Below are 16,663 nucleotides of genomic sequence, written 5' to 3' on the forward strand. Positions count from 1 at the left end.
TCAGAGTAGTAAGCAATGGTATTTCAATTATGAGAAGGAAAGTGTTTAATGCTGCCTAATATTATTACATATTATACGTTTCACTAGAATAGTAATTGCAGATAAATATTTCTAAAGCTTTATGTAATTTTGGAAATGCGTACAAGTGCGATAATTGCCGGCCAACTGGACTATTAAACTGGCTATTGAAGCATAATTACTTCATTTTAGGGAAAATCGAAATTTAATTTGGGTGGTCAACCTAATCCACTTATCTGCATTGCAAATTCTAATCCCAATCTCCCATCGCCGCAAAGTTCTTTCGCGTGCTTAAGTATCGAGTATTGAGTATCCAGTATTGAGTATCGAGTATCGAGTATCGAGTATGAGTACGAGCGCGGGTATTAGTCCCAAATGGGTGTTTTGGTTGCCCCAAATCTTCATTTATACCCTGACTTCTGGACAGCCGTATTGTTTTATTGATATTAAGTGCGTATTGTCGTCGTGATTTGAGGAGGGTCTCATTCACTTTCGCTGGCAAAGATTGTGGACATAATACAATTAGGTCCTTTCATTCTTAAGCGGCCCTACCCTCGAGTTTTTTTTTCCCCATGGCATTTAAAATATTTAATCATTAAACATGCCTAGCACAGCAGCAGTGTGGCTCAGATTTAACTACTTAAGTTAACAGCGTCTCTGATTTCTGCACGGCGATAAGTGGCATAGTTGTAATAAATTGTTTTTATATTTACTATTTAATTGCGGTGCAGCAAGGAGAAGAGAGTTTTTTGTAATATGAGTATTAACCACTAAAGAAACGTAATTAAGACAGTAAAATCAAATACTGCTGGCACTATTAAATATATAATAATATACATAATTAGAAAAGTAAAAGGAAATACTATTCAATATTTTCTATCCTAAAAACATAGGCATCAAATTAAATCAAATTAAGTATTACAATACTTAAAGCACTGCTGCTTTCTTTTTTTTCAGTGCATTACTGAATATTTAGCTCGCCGTTTTTATTGTTTTTTCCTTTATTATTCTGCTCCTTGCCGTTTAGCAGGACATTAAGTATGCGCCCGAGTGGCCCAAGCAGCTGCCGTTCGCATTCGTGTGTGTGTGTGTGTGTCTATGTGTGCGTGTGTGTGTGTGTGTGTTGGCTGGTATGTTGTTTACTGAAGGACCAACTACCTGTGCGGATCATGGAACTCCTCGCCGGTCTCCATGTCCAGGAACAGCTCCTCGCTGAGAAAGCTCACGTTGCTACGACGATTGTCGCCCACAGAAGTCACCTCCAGCTGCGAGATGCTGCGATTCAGGCTGCTCATCGACGGCGACATTGATGGTTGATACTGATTCTGATTCTGATACTGATACAGATTCGAACATGTATTTTGGTTCTGATTCTGATTCTGATTCTGGTTTTGTGGCGCCCCCGGTGTGACCAGTTTGCCTCCCAGTGGCAGGCGGTCCATTAACTGTGTGAAGCGATTCTGGCGCTTGTGGTTGGTGTTTATGTGGATGCTGCTGCTGTTCGGACTTCGTTGGGCCATAAAATATCATCAGTGTATCATAAACATCATTGGAATCAACATCATGGGAATCATCATCATGGGAATCATCATCATGGGAATCATCATCATGGGAATCATCATCAGCAGCAGCAGGAGTAGAGAGCAAAAGTCGGACACGTTGAAGGTGAAGAAATGACAGAAAGTTGGTGGTTATACACGTGTGTGCTACAAGTGAACGCTGCCAAAATAAATAGATATATATGGGCAGGGGTTGGGTATACGAGTATATCTAATTATATATGTACATATCTCAACTGTATACCTGGACATCTGATGCGCGTATTTCATTTCATTTCATTTCACTTCGCTTCGTTTCATTTGATTTCGGTTGCGAGTTTTTATTGCCGCAAACAGCTGGATTGTATATATATACATATTTAGTGTTTTTTAGTATTATATATATATATGTATCTATATCTGTTTGTTTTCATTGTTTGCTCGACTGTTTATTTGTTTGTTTGTTTACTTTGGCCCCTTGTATGTTGCTGTCTATTGATGCAGTCTGTTCATTTTTTTTTTTGTTTCGATTTGGTCCCGCTTTTATGGCATTTTACTTTTTACGACCTTTTATTTTAATGCCTCATAAAGTGGAAAGTTTTTTGCTCTTTTTCTTTTATTCCTGTCGCTCTTTTCGCTTGTTTGGCTTTGTACACAAATGCTAAATGCTGTTTTCATTTCGTTCATTTTTACATACATACATATTTGCTGCGTTTGGCAGCATTTTGTTAATCTTGTCAGTTAATATGTATACGAGTAGTAGATGCCTGGCATGCGGGTAAAAGGATCGGAAAGGATCTAAGCTTTGAGTTTTATATGGTGGTTTTTAATTGCCATACACAGGACATTGGATTTATTGGTATTTTATACAATACATTTACAAAGCACCACAGGCCTCTTAATTTAATCAAAATAAATATGCACATTTTTACCAGTAAATTTTGGCAAATAATTATATTATGTATTTGCAGTTTGTATTGCAATTTGGTTACCACATTTGATTGACTCTATTGTTCGATATTAACAAATGATATTTATGAGGTGTATATTTACACATTGACTTAATATGCGTAAAATGTCCAAATTAAATTAACACGTTTGCTTGGGGTTTTCACATCCGCTCATTTTATAAATTATTTCAAATATGCAACCACAAAAACTCGATGACGCTTTTTGTTTTCATTGAATATATTTATATTTGTTGAATATTTGCACAGTAGCCTCAATAAGCGAGCAGATACCGAGATTTAATTTGATTCCCCGTTTCCAGGAACTTTTTGTATTACCCAGCATTTAAAACAAACAAATACAAAAGTGATGAGCATGAATATCAATGTGTTCAGTATTTCAAAATGTAACAAAATGATTTAATAATAAGTGAACTTTGACTGGAAAAATGCGTATTACTTTCTGCTTACGTGGCTTTCAACCTTAAATGTTTATTCCCGCCCTCGACTTTGTGTTTACTACGATTTTCGGAATTTCATTCTCAAGGATTCTTATGTCGAGATTTATGTGTATTTCCGGTGTGTCCTTTTGCCTTGAGTGTGTGTGTGTGTGGTGTGTGTGTGTGTCAGTGCGATATTATTATTTTATTGTAATTTAATGAGTTCTGAGCCTAGGGCAGCTCCTTGCTCGGCGGCATTGAGAAGTGGATTTGAGCGGCAAGTGTATAAGAATATAAGTGTGTATGTGTGTATGCCTGAGTGTGTATGCCTGTGTGTGTGTGCCTGTGTGTGTATGCCTTTGTATGTGTGTGAGTGGCTTTGGGGGATTTTTGTGCGGGTATTTTGCGGCAACTGGCAAAACCCATCATCATCCGCAGCTGAGATAGCTTCCAATTGCGCCTTAATCAGTCAGCTGTCTCCTGCCCCGCCCACCACTCCTGCCCATCATCCCCGCCCACTTCATCCTCCTTATCCTGCGGCCTACTGATAAAAAAAAGGACTCCTGGTCCTGGACTGCTTGGTTGGTTGACAGCTGCTGGTGACGGAATTCAAGTTGACTGAATTGAATGTGAGTTTGAACAAACGTAAGTAACCCGAAGCCACAAATTAATCGTTTTATTCAAATCCAGCGACTCTGCACAAGCCATTCAGTGAAGCCTTTAATGTTCAAATAAATACTCGTAAGTACATATAATATATTTTTCAGGCTATTAGGTTCAGCAGGTACGATAAGTTCGATCTAAAGGACTGCAAACGTGCATTTCTGTGAGTTTACCTTTCTCCATTTGAATGCCACTAAGAAGGGGACTTTCTCGGCAAACAAAAAGCCCACATACGTACATGGATATTCAGGTGAAGGCTTGCAGCCTTTCTGGGAAAATAAGAGGGGAGAAAAGGTATGAAAATTAAAAAGAAAAAAAAAAGAAAAAAAAAAGAAAAAAAAAGAAAAAAAAGTATGAACCATAGAACGAAAGAAAGGTAGTTCTCGTGCATGTAAATCAATAAGCTATCAATTACTTGCCCAGAGCAAATATAGTGATGTGAGTGTGTGAGTGTAAGTGTGTGTGAGTGTGTGTGTGTGTGTGTGGCACATGTCCCTGTGTGCGACACACACTGTTTATTAATAACTCAAAATGCCAGCCGCCTCAGAAAATGGAACAAACTTGTTAGCCAAGCTAAAAGACTTCGGGCCACAAAGCGAATTTCCCGGTAATGGAGTCCGATTGTATACTCGTACATGTTGCACACCCACAGGCACCCATACCAACACTCACTTACACTCACACTTACACACACACACACACACACACGCATATACGCACTCATTAAATGGCAATTTATGCGTTCGCCTGGCGCCCTCATGTATATTTAACGACAGTTGCCACGTTTATGGCCAAAACGAGTACGAAACTGCCAACTGCCAATTGCCAGTTGCCAACATCCAATGGCCAACGGCCAATGGCCAACGGCCAACAAATGAGAGCGAAAGTTTTTCAGCACTTGAACTTGCCCAGAATTCAGGCGAACTGACTACACATTATTGATTTACATCAGGTTCCGGCCATTTAAGTTAGTTAACAGGTTAACAGGTTGTCAGTGGCGCAAAATTTGATGCACTTTAATAGCACTTGACCTAATCACTCTCCAAACTGAGTTCATAATTACTTTGAAAAGTTTTTGCTTCGCTCTTGAAGCGTTCCCAAAAAGCCACCTTTGTTCACTGCTCAATAATCATTTAAAATTAAAGGAAGCACTTAATGAATGTTTTAAGTTTGGCGCTAAAAAGGCTATTAATATTGCACACGTTTTTATTGCGGTTAAACAAACTACGAGTAGTTGTACTTGCGTGGCAGCCATCGATTTAATCTGATTTGCGGCATATAATGCGCATATTGATTAGAGTGTCCTGCCCACATAAGTAGGCAATAGTTCCGAGTTCCCGAGTGAGTTTCCTCCCGCCAGCCGGCTGTTTCCGGTTTAATTATGTTTGGGCGCCCAGAGGCCCAAAACTTGCAGACCCACCCACTTTTGTCAACTTTTTCGCCTCGTCCTGGACAAAAACAAATGGCACCGGGTGGCAAACTGAGCAGCAAAGGATGTGGCAGTGGTTGCAGGGAGTAGCTCAAGTCAAATTAGCAAACATTTTGGAAAATATTTACGCACAAAGTCTTGGCCTTCGTCAATTGGCCAAAACCCAGCGATCAAATGAGCCACTGCTGTGTACACACCGCTCTACGTGTACGTGTTCGCGTGTGTGTGTGTGTGTGTGTGTGTGCAGGATGTCGCATCCTGTCTGCCTGTTTTTGTGTGTGTGTGTGTGAGTGGGGAAAAGGGCCTTCAGGCTTTTCGGCTGAAAGTTGGAAGTTTACCGCGGCAAAAGTTCCTTGGAAAAGGATGGCAGGATGAAAGGATGTGTGCCAACAATTTAGAAAGAGCTTTGAAAAACGACAAAGTTGACTGTTTTGTGTTGTGGTTTGCAATTAGACTTTCCATCAGCTTGGTTACATTTCATTTTTACGAAGCAAAGCAACAAATGCGGGAGGCAGCAGAAAAGCACTCACCTGCTCACTTAGTTAATGTAACCAAACTAAAAGTTTAAACCAAAGCTCTCCTTGCATAAATGCAACATGCTGAACTCAATTAAAGCAGCAATCAGAAGGTAAAAAAAAACTGTCAACTGTATAAATAATTATGACAAAAGGAAGGAGAACATCGATAAAGGAAAAACAGTTGCCAATTCAGCCCTGTCAACAAATATAAAACCGCAAAACAATATAATTGCCGCTTGTAAACTGGCGACCATAAAGAAAAAAGCACTAAAATGTGCCGAGCAAATAACGAACTCAATCTGTCACACTTTAACCATAAAAAGGATACCACAAACAGAGGAAAAAAAAAAAAGGGTCAGGATATACACATATATATTCCTTAGATATTGATATGCACGATGACATGAAATGATTCGCAAAAATGATTCGATGCTAACCCAATTTGCACTTCAGTTGTGCGCTGACCCGGCGATTGTCACGCATCGAATGCAGCGGCACGTGTCCTGGATAACGCCCCTTCGTGGCCATGCCCCCCATGCCATGCAGTGTACTGCCCCGCCCCGTTACGCCCCCGACAGCTTAGCAACCGCTTAGCCGAGAGCAAAGTGTAACAAAATCTGTGGCAGCAACATCAAGTAGCCGCCACTGCCACCGCCTCGCTTTCTCCACTCTTCTGCCTCGTTTCCGCTTCCGCCCGCCATGTTGGCCATGTGCTTCGTGTGTGTGTGTGGCAGTGCGTGTCTGAGCACGTTAAGTGTGTGTGCTTTGAAGTTTTTACATCTACATCTACATACATACAAATACAGATGCGTGCCCCCCTTTTTTCGGGCTAGTGTGTTTGCTTTGCGTTTTGTTTTGTTTGCGTTAAACCAAAAACGCTAAAAAGCAAAAAAGCAAGAAAGAAGCGTGAGGCATGTGGCATGTGGCGATAGGCAACGTTCTCTAATACACTCGCTGCGGATTCTCTGGGCTTTCGAAAAGCCATGAAAATTCCTGCCTTTTTACCATGCAGTCGCATCTACGGAATTTTATACTGTTTGCTCAACTTGAGTTTGCGTTGCTACTTTTTACGTTAATAGATTAGTTTGGCCTGGCTTATAAATAAAAGTAATCAGTAATAGTGCTTGAAATGTACCTTTCTAGTTTATATATGAAAGTTTAAATTTTAGAGTCACGTTTATAGAAAATAAAATTCTTACATTTTTTATAAACGTTTGGCGACATTTTCATGAACTCACGGCTGTATTCTTGGCATTTCATTAAAATTGGACATCTAGACGAAACAAAGAACTCAAAACCACTACACAACTCAAAGACATTGCTTTCTGTGGGCTAAACTTGGTCTCCTTGTGGAAATGCCACCAGCACTGAAACAAAAATAAAATAAAATAAATTAAAAAAAAATAAAATAAATTAAAAAAAAAATAAAATAAATTAAAAAAAAAAATAAAATAAATTAAAATAAAATAAAATAAAATACAAAAAAATAAATAAAATAAAAAGAAATAAAATTGAAATAAATTATATAAAATAACTCAAACACGTGCTTTATATTTCACTGTTAAGAAATTACTTATAAAGAGTTATATTTATATTTCAGATATCATAGTTCACTGATTGGCAAGTAAATAACGCAACTTTATGTGATTTTTTTAAGTGTAAGACAAAGCCCCCCCCCCCCCTGTGTCCCCTGCCATTTCGTTTGAGTTCTTTGTGTTGATTTCGTTTCATGTTTGCATTCAGATTCGTTGGTTACTTTTCCATTTCTTTTGCTTTCATTGAGCTTTCTGCTTTCGGTTTTCGCTTTTTGCGAAAGGCAACGGCCATAAGGGTCAGTCGCAGGATCCTGTCCTGTCCTGTTCTGTCCTGGCAAACAAATTAACTTACGCCTATGGCTTAAATGCGGGCCAAGTCTAACATTCAACGTGCCGACGTGGAGGATTTTGCGTTACGAGCATTTTGCCAGGACATCGACAATTTCGTGCGAAAGGCAATTGCATTTTGCTGCTGTCGCGCGTCTAATTTGCTATGAATACAAATGGAAAATTGATTCGAGAAATGGCTCAAGTAACGACACATAAATGAAAACGATTTGCGATTTGCGAGCTGTGTTCGTTTGCTACTGTTTGGCCAAACAGGACTTTTTACCTGCCGTCGTTGGCATTTTTGTTTTTCTCACTTCTTTTTTTTTTTTTTTTTGCTTCACCTTTTTACAGCCCTCCAAGCAGCGAGCTATTGATTTTGCTACTCTGACCCAAATCCAGGACTCACGAACAGAGGTCTGCTTCGCGTAGCATGCATAATTCACGCGCCTTAAATTGTGCTTCAATCATGATTGAAGTGCGATGGGGAAGGACGAAGGGCGAAGGGTCCTGGGAACTCGGTGTGCTGTGCTCCGTGCCAAATTAGTTTATCTTTTGATTTAAATTCCAATTAGGTTCATTCTTTGCGGTTTTCGGACATATTTACTTTGCCATTGGCCCACGTGGCGTATGTGGAACGTTTAGTGTGCGCTGAGTTTCATTGGTTTACCCATGTCTTCTGCCAACAATGAGGGATTTCAGTTACACAGCTGCATGCACTGCCCTTCTCCTGATTTTCTAATTAAAAATAATTAGTACCTTTGCAAATAATATCCCCAATATTGCATTTCATACCTCGTTGCATTGTAACTCAATTTTTTTGTCAATCGCTATTCAAATTTTGAAATTGAAATTTTTTACAAATTTTCTTTACAAAAGAAGGGATAATAGTGATTGTTAGCATTGCTAATTAGCTGCTTAAAATAGTTATTCATACATCTTTTGATCATTTTCAGTCAAGTTATGGCATTTTGCGAAAAGCCAAATTGTCGACATTAAAGAATCCTTTGTTGTGCACAACCTAAAACCTCTCATGTGTTGACAACATGGAATTTCATAGCTGGTTGAGTTTGTCTTCAGCTGCTTACAGCAGTTATATGAGCATTTTTGGTTGAAAATTAAACCCGTTTACCGTTTAAAATAGTTTTGGAAACCGCATTTAAATAAAACGATTTCTTTGTGCGTTAATAAAAGCTTAATCAAATTCCCAGAAGGGCGGTGCGCGATTATTGCATTCCCACGGGCGAAACACCCACGCAAACATGTTGACTATGATTAAGGGCTAATTATGTTTGCACTCGTGTTAAAATACTCGGCGCTATCGTTACACCCGCCCAGTTAACACACACAAGAGTGAGTGTGAGTGTGAGTGTGAGTGTGAGTGTGAGTGTGAGTGTGAGTGCGTGCATGTGTGTGTGTTTGCAGCAGGTGAAATCCGAGGGGTAAGGATATAAGGATAACGGATAGAGCTCACGAGTTGGTTGCCTGATTTTAGACTCAACAGCGACGCACTCACAGTCTTAATTAATTACACAATTAGCGAACTGAATGATGGTGATAATTTAAAAGGAATATCCGCTGAATGCACACTAGATGAAACAATTAAAGACTATGACAATTGAAATGCTCAGATACATTTAGTACGTGAAATTATCGTATTATTTCATTGTACATACACAATTACAATCCTAATGACAAATGCCCAAGGAGCCGTAGGCTTAAATAGAGTTGAACGCCCATGCGAAAATGGCTAATAACTTTTATTGGCAAGGATGGAAGCTTTACGACCTAAGCCCAAGTCCAAACAACATCCAAATCCTTAAGCACTTGGTCAACAAAATAAGTCATAATGTAGATGTACAGCTAAGTGCGAACTTTAATTGGCCCAAAAAAAAAAAAATGAGGAAGGCGTCAGGATGTGCAATGCTATAACATTTTCATAGCACACTTGGCAGCGTCTTTAATTGCCAGACTAAGGCCAATTCATTGCCATCCTGCTCAACTCATCATCCTGCTGCTGCTGCTGATGCCATGGCGATGTCCTGGGAAGGTCCTAGGTCCTGTTTCCTGTATCCTGTTTCCTGGTTCCTGGCTGACAGGCTGAGCCCCTCTTTTTCAGACAGCTTCCGCTTGGCAGCGTTATGGCTTTCCACTGCTAGAAATTGTTGCGCCACACTAAAGTCCTTTTCAATCCAACAATTATGCCAAATTATGTGCCGCAATCAAATGGCGAATCCAGGATCTTAGAATCTTAGAATCTTAGATTCCTGGCTGAAACTATTGCTGGTACATGGCTTTGGTTGCCGCCGCATAATTAAATGCAAAATGCGTTTAATTATGAGTGCCGTGTCAGAGCCCATGGGAAATAATAATGGACACAACAATATCAACTCACGCACACAGAAACACACAGAAACACACACAGAAACACACACACACATAGCCACTACTGTCACACAGACAATGACGCGATGATGCATTGCATTTTAATGATGCTTCTCGGCTGTTGTTGCTGCATCGCTCCAGTTTCCTTCTTTCCAGGCGCAAGTACCCATTGCCACCCACTGTCAGCACCACCCAGCACCACCCAGCACCACCCAGCACCACCCAGCACCACCCAGCACCACCCAGCACCACCCAGCACCACCCAGCACCACCCACCATGTCCTGCCGCCGTCGCCTTGCTCTCTCTTTAGCAATTTGATTTCAATTTCGACTTTGTTGTCGTTGATTATGTTCCTCTGCCAACTGCCGACTGCCGACTAGCGTTGCTGTTTCACTGTTTTTTTCTCAGTCATTTGATTAGTGCGAGGCACTGCGAGCAAGGATAATGAAAATAAATAGCAAAAAGTGTCGATGATGAGATTGCTTTTGTGGTCCATTTGGGGCACACACTCTATGTGTGTGTGTGAGTTGAAGGGAAAACCACGATGTGGTGTGCTGCTATTTCTGTGACAAATAATAGGCTTAAGGGCGGAAATAACAATCTGTGTGCTTTATTACGAGCATTAAATTTAGAACGCTCTTGGATATATCTGATTTCATTTATTCACTTGCCACACTCACTTATAATTTGGCATTCATGCTTTGCAAAAAACTTTAATTAACTTTAACTTAGTTCATGCTACATAGGTGAGAGATCATTTTTGAGTTTGTACAGAAAAAGAAGTAAGAGTAAAGCAAACATTCTGTTCAACTTTTTCGTGGCAATTTTGCTGGTTTTTTCAATTGTCAAGCATTGTTTTTCAACTACTAATTGTACACATAAATATTTAATTCGTTGCCTAGAAACCACCTTTTTCCCGGCATTCACATCTCTTCCTTTTTATTTTCATTTTTTTTTTTCTTTTTGGCTGTGCGCTCACTCGGTGTTTTTAATTATACGACAGAGCAAAACAACACAATAAAAATACAAAAGTTCACATACGAATTCCGGAATTTGTATGCTCACATGCCAGAAAAAAAATACAAAAAAACAAAAAAAAAAGAGAAAGGAGATGAAATTTGGGAACGGGAGCAAATGATGGCGCCACTTGGCCGCCATTGTTGTCGCGCTAAATTGCAGGACCTGCCGCCCTTTTCTTGCCACATCCACATCCTTTTCCTTGACAGCTATATACATGTATATACATCATATATATATATATATATGTATATATATTTTAACTTCTTCCACATGCGAAGGATGTAAGAGGACGGCCTGGCTTTCACGACTCCTTGCCTGTCTGTCACAATGGCAATATGCAGATGTCTCTGGGCAAAACCCTTATGGCCTAACCGCCACACCCCCAACCTTCTCACCGCCCCCACCCACACCTACACCCACACCCACACCCACACACACTCACACACACACACACAGACAAGGTGACGTATGCGTACTTTTTTCATTTATATTTAAATGTCACCAAAAGCCTGGCGAGTCGCAAATGAAATCGTCACACAAATGAAAACCAGCTGAAAAGAAAATTATTTCATTTAATACCAAAGTCAAGTCAAAGGATTAATCCCATGTAGCAGCACACAAAAATCCCTAATGGATTAAGTTTCTATAATTGGGAAGTACCTTTCGCTTGAGTAACTAATTAAAATAATTAGGGTTTACCTTAAATGCTATGCTATGCCATTAGTGTAACCAAGTTACACGCAAATACTGAAAACCGATATTAAACAAAGACATTATTTGATATCCAAATGTATTTGCGATTTAAACATTTCTGGCTGAAAAACGAGCAAACACTTTTAGGGGATGTGATGTGAACATTCAGCGGACATGCATAATTTTCGAATGTCTTGCGACTGGAGCATATTTGATGGGGAATTATGGCAGATATCCTGGCATATCCTGGCATATCCTGGCAGCCCCAAAGTGCGTCAAGCATATCAATATCGAGCCCTTGGGAGCGGAAGTGAGGACAGAACTGAAGTTGATTCCGAGGCATTAGAGAGGCGGGACAATTTAAGACAGCCTGCCATTCTAACAGTGCTGTCTGCTGTCCTGATGCTCCTGATGGGATGCAGTCGTCGTCTGTCGCCGGGCGGAGAAGGATGATGGGCAGAAGGGTAGGAGCAGCAGCTGGAGGAGGAGCAGCAGGAGGAGGAGCAGCTGGAGGAGGAGCAACTGGAGGAGCAGCAGGAGGAGCAGCAGGAGGAGCAGCTGGAGCAGCAGCAGGAGGAGCAGCTGGATTAGGAGGCATGCTCCGCAGAGGACGTGCATGCTCATTCTGTCGAGTCGGCAGTCGCCCACTTGGGCGGCCTGTTGCATATTTCATGGCGCCTCAAATGAAGCACTTAAGCTGACAACATCTCGAGCGGCAAAAACATGGGTGGCGTCGAAAGGGGGTTGGGATTGTAGGGGGTGGGAGGTACTTGTATCGAACTCAAAATAGCAGCGTGCCTTCACAAAGGATACAGTGGTATAGTATGTCTTTATAAACGAACTTAATGTTGCAGTATTTCCTGCCAAGCAAAAGCTGATTTTACCAAGCTTTCATTATAATTTCTTCTATTGTATAAAAGTTATTATATATAGCTGCTTATTATTATTTAGCAGTACTTTTTTCTACAATTATTTTTATAGCTTTGCACCACTGTGGCATGCGTTAAATTGGCTTAGGCCCATCGAGATGCGTTTGCAGGCCCAAATCCATCGCGCATTTGGCAAACACTTAGGCCCAACATGAAGGACATGTCGCGGGCTTATTAAATAAGTACCGCCACAGCAACACAGGCGCATCTGCAGGATGGCGAAAGGATCTGCGTGGCATTCAGGATAATATCTCAGCAAGGACACCACAATACAGAAATGCGGCGAAGCAGGAGGGAGCAAGGAGTTTGGAGTTAGGAGTTAGAAGCAGCGACAAACGACAAAGGAAGTTGTCTTTCAAAGGCATATTGAGAGCGTACACAAAAGGCTTTTGATTAGGTTTGGAAAAATAAGTCGTCGCCATGACTACACACGCAAATATTAATAAGTTGAACAAATATAATGATAATTCATAAGTCACGATATTTCAATGGACTGAGTTAAATAAAACTAATAAATTAGCCAACCAAAAGTAGGCAACTTAAAGCAAATGGCTTGGCAGTGGAAAATATCAAGAAGCCAGCAAAATACAATCAATTGTTTAATCAAAGGGAAACTCGATGAAGCATTTAAGATTGAAAGGCTTGCCTAAGTGGCCTGGATGCTACTCATCCCCATCCCAATCCCATTCCAATCCCCATACCCAATGCTTCAAAACCATGCCCATCGCATCGCATCGATTTTCAGAGAAGAGTTGAGAAATGGCCATTGGCGAACGTTAAAGTTCACAGCGAAATGATTTCATCAAGAAATTGGCCTCGGCCATGGCAACAAATTGGCCCCAAAAAAAGAGAGAGAAAGCGGGAAACTTAAATGGCCGAAAGCAGCAGCAACAATCGAATCCAATAAAGGCCAACTAAATAAGAACGGCTATAAATGAAATGAAACACGAAGGCGCCCAGGCGATACAAAAACAATAACAAAAACAATAACAAAAACAAAAACGAAAACGAAAAGTCGGAGAAAGAGGAAAACTTTTAAGTACGCTATTAATGTTTAATTCGAGTTATTTAAGTTGGGCACTTCATTTAGCCGGACTCCATCCAGATGCGACTCTGGTCTGGAATGCTCTCTCTATATAGTTTCCACCCCAATCAAACCCATCTCCAAACTCAAATATATACCCACAACCCAAAAAAAAAAAAAAAAAAAGAAACCAACCTCCTCATTTCGGTGCGTGACCTTTTCTTATTAAATGTTAATCATAAAAGCCCAAAACCAAATGGCTGCCGTTGCCCCTGGAATGGTGAAAACTGAACTGAAACGAGCTTATCGCCTTGTCTGCCACGCCCCCTCAGCTACTACTACTACTTGTAGTACATACATATACCCCATATACCCCAGCCAGGCCAATGAAGTTGTCTTATAATCCGGTAATTAATTTCTGCGGTCTCCGGAATTGCGATGAGCATCTGGGATTGGAGGGAAGGTGGGCGTGGAGGGTCGTCTAATGAAAGGCAATGAAAGCGGCCAAGTGACAGGATAACAAATTAATAAACTTTCGGCTGCGGCAACAGCTCGTGAAATTCGACTAGAACTCCCTGCCATTGATCATTGTAGCCAACTGGTCACCGAATGCTGAATACACCGCAGGAAATATGATACGAATACGAGCTCTGCATTTATTTAATATATGTAGTTTGCACATAAATAAATAAAATAAATAAAAATATAAAATAAATAAAATGACCTATTTTGCCTTTTCTTTTCTATGCTTTTTTATTTATTTATATATATTTCCCTGTGCATTCATACGACTTTGGATCTTTAAGTACTGTCTGCAGTGACATCCCATTGGGTTCGAAATGTTTCTGACAGGCAAGCTGTTGGCAACGTTTTAGCATCGTAAAAAGTGTCCTTGATTTTTGCCACTCCGAAGGGCGAGGGAATTGCAGTTGAATCACCCGCAGCAAAATACACAACCAGAAATCGACAATCAGGACCCAAAATCGAAAGGGACAGTAGAAGGGACAAGCATCTGGCTCAATGGAAGCACACATGTAGGTTGACTTATTTGTTATTTTCAAGAACATAAAGCAACACAAAGCATTAGCACTCAGTTCAAAGAGTTCATGGAATTGGGATTTTGAATATACGAATTTTGCGTAATTATGTGGCAATTGCTGCCTTTCGCTATGCTGATGCTCTACTACTAAGGCCTAACTTTGCACCTTCGGCGTCGATTTAAACCAGCTGCAGATAGATACTGATACAATATATGCAGCTTGGATAAGCAAACTGGCAATCGAGAGATTTAGTAATTGCTGCAATGTTTCTGGCAGGCGCCTTTGGGGAGCAACACGAAGAATCAAAAGCAAACGATGATGCGTTCAAAGCGCATATCAAGTTATATAGTTATCAAGTTATCTAGTTATCGTGCCAAGGCAGTTGTGCAAAACCACCTGCAATTTTGCAGTTTTTTTCCACAAGTTGCCCCCTTCGGCGGCGGTGGCGAGGCGATTGCACAAAGAAATTAACAAACAACGACGTTTGAAAAGTAGAAGTGGGTGCAACTGAAACTGAATTGAAAGCGGAATCGGAATCGGAAACGGAAATTGTCCGAGCAGCCAGCGAGAAGAAACAACAAAATGACAAAAGGCGACGGCAAAACAGCAGGTGCAGCAGATGCAAGTGACACGGTGGGGGGGGGGGGACAAGGGGAACAAGGATCCATAAATTCAAGGCTTCGAGGATTCAAGGATTCGAGGTGAACCTGGGCGGCAACAGGATGGAATAACATTTGTTGCGCTTTGCTCTTTGCCTGGCCTGCCAGTTGCCATTCGCCGGTGTCCTTTTGTGAAATGTCAATGCTGCCAGGACCTGCTACCTGCTACCTGCTACCTCTTTTATCTTTTGTTTTTATTTTTTTTCTCACGCAACTGGCCACATTGTCATACTACCGAACACACGCTCCACGCATTCAGCCTAATCGATAGCAATCAATACATTTTGTGGGCGACTCCGAAAAACTGTTGCACACTCCGCCGTGGAATCCACGAGATTCCGGAAAGAGAAACCTGAGCCGCGTCGCTGGTTTGGAATATCACCTGGGAAATTCCACTGCCAGCAAAAGCGCTTATGGTAAACACAATTATACTCGAATCTAGCAATCATACAAGTATCTATTCATTATTCATTAGTTCGTTGTATTCGACTCACTGAATTAGCTGAAATTAGTTGAAATATTTGAAAATTGATTTATACCCTAATAATGTAATTTAACCTATAAAAAATACTGCAATGAAGCCCTGAATATGTGATGAAATGCTAAGCCCTTAGGTAATTTTGTATTTCTATGATAATCAGCTGGTATCGGGTTTCAATTTGATAGCCAAAGGAATTCTACCCCTTTTTTTTGCCGAGGGCGTGTGATAATAAGGCAAGCTGAACAACAAAATTTCAATGGCGATTTATTACCGTCACCAACGACAGCCATATCTTTGTCAGCATGTAGATATATATGTACACATATGTACATCCATAGAACAACTACATAAATAAATATATATAAACATACATATATGTAGCATGACGTGGGGTTGTGTGTTTCAGCTCTTGTGCGTCGGCATACAAAAATCGATGTTGTGGCGACCAAAATAAAGGCCGAAAAACAGCAACAAAAAAGGGGAGTATGGTAAACTAATTTCATTTTCACGGCTGGCCTAAACTTATTTTGACCAGAGATTTTCCACACCAAAACTGTTGGCAATTAGGCGGTAATTTCACGACCAGAACGTTGAGAGATGTTTGCAACATAGTTCTGCTGTGACGTCAGTTGCCAACCAACACAGTTGTGTATGTGTGTGTGTTTAGGCCAGGCTTAAAGCGAAAACAAAGGGCATCTCAGCCAGACTCGGCGGACAATGAAAGTGCCCATGACCAAGTCATGGCACCGCCAGATTTGAAATTGGCAGAAAGTCAGCCTTTGATGCAGCGAAATCCTGCATTGAATTTGGCGAAATATACACGCATATTCAACGAACCAACCAACTAATCCTTAAGGCGAGCAATTAAAAGCTGCATTTATTTCCAGTTAACTACGTTCAGCTAGATAGAGCTGCTCCTAATTGGGCACGCGGCGATTAAAACTTTGAAACTGCCATATATGCGAAAATGTATAGAAATAATTGCCAAAAAAAATATACCACAAATTCTATAGACA

At 40.7% G+C, this 16,663-nt stretch overlaps 1 protein-coding gene across 6 annotated transcripts in view; it reads right to left on the reverse strand.

The window, feature by feature from the left end:
• Window positions 1-16,663, reverse strand: part of LOC6526014 — a 44,264-nt gene that overhangs the window by 20,431 nt on the left and 7,170 nt on the right. For 4 of the 6 annotated variants that reach the window (XM_039373753.1, XM_039373758.1, XM_039373743.1 and 1 more), the window contains exon 3: window positions 1,177-1,524. The exons of 1 other annotated variant lie outside the window; for it this stretch is intronic. In XM_039373753.1, coding sequence (XP_039229687.1) covers window positions 1,177-1,524 — 348 coding nt within the window. Of the gene's footprint in view, window positions 1-1,172; window positions 1,525-16,663 lie in introns of those variants that run through there. One more of the 6 variants, XM_039373766.1, reaches the window with a different exon arrangement.

The sequence above is a fragment of the Drosophila yakuba genome, chromosome X (genome assembly GCF_016746365.2).
Source record: "Drosophila yakuba strain Tai18E2 chromosome X, Prin_Dyak_Tai18E2_2.1, whole genome shotgun sequence".
NCBI lineage: Eukaryota > Metazoa > Arthropoda > Insecta > Diptera > Drosophilidae > Drosophila > Drosophila yakuba.